The sequence below is a fragment of the Vanessa tameamea genome, chromosome 19 (genome assembly GCF_037043105.1).
Source record: "Vanessa tameamea isolate UH-Manoa-2023 chromosome 19, ilVanTame1 primary haplotype, whole genome shotgun sequence".
Lineage (NCBI taxonomy): Eukaryota > Metazoa > Arthropoda > Insecta > Lepidoptera > Nymphalidae > Vanessa > Vanessa tameamea.
In genome coordinates this window covers 9520470-9528788 of record NC_087327.1, presented here as the reverse complement: position 1 = coordinate 9528788, position 8319 = coordinate 9520470, and the positions used below count along the sequence as shown (strand labels likewise).

The 8319-nt window shown below is 33.1% G+C and overlaps 1 protein-coding gene across 1 annotated transcript; it reads left to right on the top strand.

The window, feature by feature from the left end:
- Positions 1-278: 278 nt before the first annotated feature.
- LOC113399330 (IQ and AAA domain-containing protein 1-like) lies at positions 279-7785 on the top strand. Its single transcript, XM_026638432.2, has 13 exons — positions 279-601; positions 1217-1440; positions 1647-1860; positions 1963-2188; positions 2317-2509; positions 2590-2803; positions 2886-3189; positions 3714-3989; positions 4111-4335; positions 4426-4553; positions 4694-4809; positions 6840-6947; positions 7698-7785. Exons 1-13 carry the CDS (start codon positions 290-292, stop codon positions 7783-7785), a joined length of 2628 nt encoding a protein of 875 aa, XP_026494217.2. The 5' UTR covers positions 279-289.
- Positions 7786-8319: the final 534 nt, after the last annotated feature.

The following is an 8319-nucleotide window of genomic DNA, read 5'->3' as shown; positions in this document are numbered from 1 at the left end:
TTATGAAGATTATACGCAACGTAATCGTAGGCGGAGTGTGTTTGCGTCCCGATTATTGTATTTTTAAATTAGTCTTAAAGCAATTTACTTTAGGATTATTCTGTTAATAATATGTATTTACATACGGGAGGTGAAATACCTTTGCTAGTTTTGTAACGGATTAGCTGGTACAGTTAATGACAAAATATTTAATAAATATGGTAATGGTGATTATATCGAAAGTGGTACAATAATAAATGATAGTACAAGTACAACAAGAAATTTAAAAATAAGTACTGTTGAAGAGAAAATGTCTAATAAAACGTATAACGATCTTCTTTGTAATACGTCGGAGTTAATCGTTGAAGCGACACAAGCTGACGAAGCGGTTTATGAAGCGGGTAGCGCTGAAAGATCAACGTTCCAGCCGCTGTTGTCGGAGTTACGAATTAGGTACACAGTGTTACTATCAAGACTTGATGCAGTATACGATCAACTGTTGCAGCCACAAAAGCGCTTGATTGTGAAACGGTTGCTCGAAGCTTGTTTAGGAAGACTTTTGGAAATAAAGCATGAACTAGTAGAGCTTTACTTATCTGATTATACTTATGACGATGATGAGGTGAGATATATATCTATATATAGTTTATGGTGGCAATATATCATATATACGGCAACGGATATTTGTTCTACAAAAAATATCTTGGCATAGTTGTTGCGCTTAAGTTATTATTTAAAATGATAAATAAAATATTATTTAAAAAACTGGTGACGATACATGGTGGTTCTCCTAAAAACAAAGGTCATAGCTGACATGAGAGTAAAAAATGACACAAATGCATTTCAAATCACTGTCAAGACATGACAGTTCTATACGAATTTTTGTCTTTTATAGACGATTAGGAGATGAATTAATACAGTATGCTTAATACAATTTTGCATATACGAAAGTTCATCAATCATACAGTCTAAGGTAACAAACTTCAGCTTCAGCTTTTCTAATTAATTTAATTATCGATAAGACTTATGAAATATTCTATACATAAATTTTGAGAACCTTCAAAAAAAAGCTTACTCCTTCCTAAAAGGCCGGCAACGCACCTGCAACCCCCTGGTGTTGCAGATTTGCGCGGTGGTAATCACTTTCCATCAGGTGAGCCTCCTGCTCGTTTGCCCCCTATAACATAAAAAAAACTAATAATTAAGATTATTATTAAATAAAATAAATATATTTTAGGCATTAGTCAGATTAGGAGTTACTCCTCACGAAGCGGAGCCATGTATTCCACAATATTTTGTACGAGAAAGAGAAGAAGAAGTAGAGAGACGTCACAATTTTATTACAGATACGTTGAGAAAACTTGGCTATGAACCCCCAAGAGCCAAGCCCTTGGTGCTCACTGAACAGCAAGCTGTGATAATTATACAAAGTCATGAAAGAGCGAGGCAGGGTCGTTTAAGGTTTGATTTCTTTGGAACATTCTTGAATTTATTATATGTTTGGAATTTAGATTTTGATCAAAGTAAAGTGAAGCGAATACTTATATTGTTTTATTTTATGTTGTTGGTAGGAGTACCACAAGCAATTGCAAATAATTTGCATGCAAATGCAAATGAATTGTATATGTTATATTTTTTGCTTTACTTAACCGTAACTTTTATTATAGAGGTCAATTTATGAAAGAAATTCGTCTTCTAAAAGAGAAAGGTCGCGATCAAAAAGGTGAAATGTCATCATCAGCAGCAACTGCTATCCAAAGAGTTTGGAGAGGATTCATTGCTAGACGAGACACTCGGAAGAGAAAAAAAGAAGAACAACTTTTGATTGGAATGGCACTTCCAGCATATTCTGAGTCTAAAGCTGTGGCAAGATCTGAGGAGGTGACATAAGACTAAAATACAACAACAGCATTTTAATTCTAAAGTAATTAAGTATGTGTGTGTATTAAAGATACGGTCTAAAATTAAATATATTTGTTAAAGGTAAAACAGATTCGACGCAATCTTCAAAAAGAACGGGAAATTAAGTTCCAAGATGCGTTAGTGAAAATTGAAGAACAACTTCGAGCTCAACATGGAGTGAAGATCAATGAGCGTATAGCCGATGAATTACGACGATGGATATCAGAGTACTATGAAAGAACTGGTAAATTACCAGAATTTCCTTCGGAGGAAGGTGGAGGTAGCAGAGCCATGTTCAGCAGACAAGGCATGTTATCTTTCTTATTTTTTAAAATCTTTTTGTATTACCATAATATAAACAAGACAAGCTTATTCATTTATATAATTCGTGGTTATTTTTTATTCGGACTAAAATGTTTGAATAATGTTATACAGGGACAGGAATTGATAGTGATCTTAGTAAAACATCTCCTGTATCTTCAAAAGATTCAAAAAAGAGTAAAGAAAGTAAAGATAAAAAGAATAATAAGGCAGAAGAGAATAAAAATAAAGACGAAGCAGATGATTTGAAGAATTTTAAATGCACATCGTCAGCTTTTCTTCAAGATATGGTTAATGCAAATGAAGAGTTAGTTACTATATTTTTAGGTATTACTTTTATGGATGAAAGATTCAAAATAAATTAAAACGTTTCATAATATGTTTCAGGTATGAAGACATATGGAAATATAGAGATGATGAGATCATACAGCACGAAGAATATGACAAAGATATGATAGAAAGAGATAAAATGTTAAAAATAGAGCAAGAAATACGTAATATAGTAGACGAAATGATGAGAAATGAGCTGGAACTTCTACAAGCGGCTTTTGATAGGGACAGAGCTCATAAAGGTAAAAAAGCTAAAAAACCGCAAAAAAAGGTAATTTAACATATTAACAAATTTAATAACGATTATATAATTAATAATAATAGATAATGACGCTATAAGTTTCTGTATTAAGGTGCGAAGAGGCGGTAAAAAAAGTAAAAAAAAGAAGGAAAAAGATTTAACACCAGATAGAACTACTGAATCATTGTTTGAGGAATTAGTAACTAATGGCATCATCCGTCCGTACCCTTTTGTCAAAATAGACGACTTTATTGGAGATAAAAGTTATGCAGCATCTGAATGGCGAGGCCAAGGTCGAGAACCTTCACCGTGCTTGGGAGACATACGCCACCTCGTGAAAGAATACTGTATACTTCCATTAGGATCTGAAACTGTTAGAGCTAGCGCACCGATTGTTCGATCAGTACTAATCTCAGGTTATTTTTCTCCAATCTATTATGTTACAAATTGAGAATCATATTGAAAACAGTTGCAAATAATTGATATCAATCAAAACTTTAATCAATGTACAATAAAATTGTTTTTTGATTTCAATAAATCTATCAACCGTCAACTTATCACTAAGCACTTAAAATTAATATCTGATGTGGGTAATATTCAAAGTGATACATCTTTAAAGGTGTAAACAACATTGACCTTCAAAATATAAACCAAACCTAAATAAAATATATAACCAAATTTTAATAACTAAATTATATAATAAGTGAAATTAAGACATAATAAAGATAAAATACTGTACTGAGGAAAATGAAAGCAAATTAGAAAATTTCAAAAAGAAAAACAAAACTTAAATATACTACTTATTATGAGATCGAATTATGAATTTATACAACACATTATAATGCTGAAGTACTCAAAGAAATATAATATTCACAAACGACTATTTTAAAAACAATCTTGTAGGTATTATTTATTATATCAATATTAATTTATTTTTCAGGACCTTCAGGAAGTGGTAAAAAAATGTTAGTTCATGCAATATGTAGTGAAGTAGGCGCTATGCTCTTTGACTTAACCCCTGCAAACATAGTAGGAAAATATCCAGGAAAGACCGGACTTATCATGCTCATACATCTCGTTATGAAAGTATCAAGACTCCTCCAACCATCTGTTATTTGGATGGATGATGCCGAAAAACCTTTCGTCAAGAAAATCCCGAAAACCGATAAGACAGATCCTAAAAGACTAAAAAAGGACTTGGTTAAGATAATGAAAGGTAATCGTGAAAATGTTTTAAGTCAAACTTGAAGCAGTATTGAAAATTTGTATCAATGACTCACGTCTTTGAGTATTGAATTATAATAGAAATTTTCAAAGTAGTTTTTACAATGTTTCAGGTATTTGTCCAGAAGATCGTGTTCTATTTGTAGGCACGTGTCGAACTCCTTGGGAAGCTGAACAGAAACTTTTATTTCAATGCTATTCAAAAGTAATACAAATTCCGAGAGCTGATTATGGTAGCATATCGTTGATGTGGCAGACGCAACTTCATAAGGCTGGTGCTCTATCTTCGAAACTGGAACTGTCTTGTTTGTCACGAGTGTGTGATTCTTATACCATCGGTAATTGAGTTACACTACACTTATGTCCTTTTTTAAATGCAAGCAATGTATGCTATGTAATTATTGTACATGATTTTCTTTATTTATTAGGTACCTTATTATCAGCTCTGGATTCTGTTCTTACTACTAAGAGACGGCTGCAGTTACGTGTGCGAGCTCTCACTGCCCAAGAGGTGGCTATTCAGCTAAGTTCTCTGGAACCTGTTTACGCTGAACAAGTAAGATTCTAAAAAAAATATATAACAACAATTTTAGTTTTTAAAAATAATCCCATTATTTAAAAATTAAGGCCATTAGTTATATGTGACTTAATCGAGTCAGGTCGTTTAATCGAATATGTTCAACTTTTTAATTCTAGGATGCGGCAGCTGAATCATGGTGGCTCAAAACGCCCATGGAAAGAAGGCGTCAAAGAGTTTTGCAGAGGCTGTTGGAATTAGAACAGGAAAACGAAGAAAGAGCTGCCGCTGGAAAGTAATGATGACGTTTTGGAAATATCGCGAATGGATTTTGAATATTTTTGAAAAATATATATTTCTTTTATATAATATTTGTAATATATAGAATAGGTAATTATGAAGTTATATAAATATTTAATCAAATAAAATAATATGCAGTTGCCAATTTAATATATGGGACTCATCTGATGACAAAACGATTTAGTTGAGAGTTATACTAGAGAACATTACTGAGTTGTTCATTTTCATCACTAGATCGGCTCGATGGTATGAATGATTACATCATCATTCGAATTACATTAAACTTGCAAAGTTTTGAATCGAAACGAAACTAATTAGAGAAGTTTGAAATCGACTGTTATAAGGGGTTTTCCATTAAGGGCGCTTGATCTTTGAAATGCAAAAAAAAAATACATGTAGGAGAGATATTTGCGAATTTTTTTTTTTATTTGGAAGGTCTATCGACCCCATTATGTATGGAATATGACATCATTCAAATGACTGCCACGGCTTCGGTTGGTGGCGCGCACACGAAAGGTCCAATTTTCGATGACTCTGGCGCACAAATCGGGCTGTATTTGATCGATGGCGTGGTGTATGTTGACTTTGAGGGCATCGGTGGTTTGCGGCTTGTTGGCATAGACCTGCGACTTAAGAAAACCCCACAAGAAAAAGTCCAGCGGGGTCAAATCGCACGATCTCGGTGGCCAGTTCACGTCGCCTTTATTACAAAGATCTATTCATTCACGAAGGCGTGCCCATTTCACAAACTACACGTGAAATTTATAAACATTTAATTTGATATTTCTATCTATATTCTTATGCTAATCACCTCACGTACACTAAGATATCTTCGAAGCACGAGTGTCATTCATATTGTACGATAAAATTAAGCGTGTTGGGGAGCGCCTTCGTAAGTGAAAAAGTCTATAGCCTATTTCAATCAAAGAACGAATGAAGATAAATTAATCTTAGATATAAGTATTCCATGCGATTCGCTGATAGCTCGGCTATATTGTGCACTACTAACATATCATCATCATCATCATCCTCCTGCCCTTATCCCAATTTTACTTGGGATCGGCGCAGCATGTCTTCTTCTTCCATACTTCTCTGTCGGACGTCATCTCACTACTGACATTCTTTCTAACCATATCGTCTTTCACACAATCCATCCATCATTTCTTGTGCACTACTAACAGTCCGTGATTAATATACCTTGTTTATAGTATAACACTATTCCACTTCAATACTTATAACCACTTTAATTTTACTGCCAAGAAAAGAACAGCTTCGCCGACGTTCGAAACGCCCATTTTTTCCCACATTCAATGAATATTATAGATTATTCCAGCTCTCGACCAATGATATGGTGTTAATTCGATTTGAAATGTTATTTATTTGGTTTTTGTCCTCTTGTGATTGGTAGACTATATAAATTAATTTATGAGAATAGAACCAAACCCTGTTTTAGAACATGTCGCACATGAAACTTTAATGGTATAGAAGTTTTCACAAAGGCTAACGTTGGAACTATCAAACGTGTGTGTTATATTAAATTTAATTTATATATGTTCTTTATTATAAATAACTTTTATCCGACAAAGGTTTAGATGAATCGGTGCTGTTTAACTTTAAAGTAGGTATAATTTTGTGTTTATTATGTTTGACTGTCTCGTAGTTCAAGTAGCTCATAACGTCACAGATCCGGGAATCAAACAATCGAATATTGATAAATATTTTTCAATAATTATAATAGTAAATGATGAAATACAGCCAAAACTGTCCTACAATTTGACGTATCTGTACTTTGACAATGGAATTCGTTTTGTGTGAATAACTTGATTAAATAAATAATTTTTAAACTAAATATATGCGTGTATGTGTATATTTCTAACAAATCTGTTAACAATAAAGGTTTTAAATTACTTAATGGTGAAATCCTTCAACGCAGAGTTTCATCTTTTCCCAACCTTACTTTTGCGTTTTACGTGTTTTCGTAAAACTTTTCAGCAAATATATTTTTTCTTATTTAACTCCTTTAAGGAGCGAGGAGCTAAAAGAACGCTTCGCTCCTTTAAGAGGCAAAAAAACGCCGCGAACCCCTTGTGAAACTTACATCCCCTATAAAAAAAATCTTCAAAGTGAAAAAAGGTGAACTAAGAAGACCACCGAGATACCCACCTGATAATTCTCACGGATATTTTAAAGGATGAGCGAAATTAAAACAGAATCCGATTGCAAATAATATTGCAAAAACAATCTCTATTTCTATTCGGTTAAGATTCAGTTTGCTGCGTGCTTTAATTGTAATCAGCAGCACTGCATGTGACTTGTGGAAATCGCCCTAAAATTTTTCATGACACTGCAGCTTAGCTGGATATTTTTGTCTAAGTAGTGGTTTGATGTTGGCGATATGAGCTTTAAAACTGCATTCGAGCAAAAATATTTTTAATGATTTTTTATTTCTTACCTCAGAGTGTTAAACTTGCAACAAAACGTAATGAGATGGTCATTAGTAGGACATTTAATAAAATAATAAGGATTCTGTACAACCGTTAGGTTATTTAAAATATAATAATAATTATCAATCATTATTATTATGATAATAACTTTTTTTTATTTGCTTTAAGAAGACGAACATATTATGGATCTGGTAAGTGGTTATTGAGCCAACGATAGAGGGAAACTAATCATGGACAGCCATAGAAACTAACTGACAAGGAATGTCTCTAAGTGTTATACCATCTCAGGCTCACTTATCCTTTAACCAAATTACTGAATACAAACTAATGTTCGACTGTATCTGCTGGTACTTTAAATATCTATTAAAACGATTTGATGTGTTTAAGATTCATGTATGGATATATATTTTCATGATTAATGTATGTAAATCGTTTTTAGCTACTACATGACGCTGCAGAACATAAACTTCATGACCGTTAACATACATTCGATAACGGAGAATATATGGTCAAGTTATATGGGATAATAGTTTATGAATTTAAAGAGGCTTAAAATTGATGCCGGGCTTAGCTGACGTATTTAATAGATAGAGTTACAACGATATCAAAATCGTTAAAAAATAGTTATACAGTTATGACTTCTATCTTACCTAAATACATAAATCGAAGATCATCGATCACATGTACAGCCTGTAAAATGAGGAGAAGGTTAGGAGCATATTCCACCTCGCTGCTTCAATGCGGGTTGGTGGATTCACATGTGGCACAATTTCGTTGAAATGAGACACATGCAGGTTTCCTTACTATGTTTTCCTTCACCGCCGAGCACAAGATGAATTATAAAAAAAAAAATTAAGCACATGAAAATTCGACGGTTCTTGCCTGGGTTTGAACCCGCAATCATCGGTTATGATGTACGTGTTCTAACCACTGGGCCATCTCAATCTTATAATCAATCTTTTAAAACGTATTTAAGATGAATAAAGAGTCTATATATTTGCTTTTAGCTATTTTTTATATATTTTTTATTGAAACAAAACTACTGAAACTAAATTTAAAAA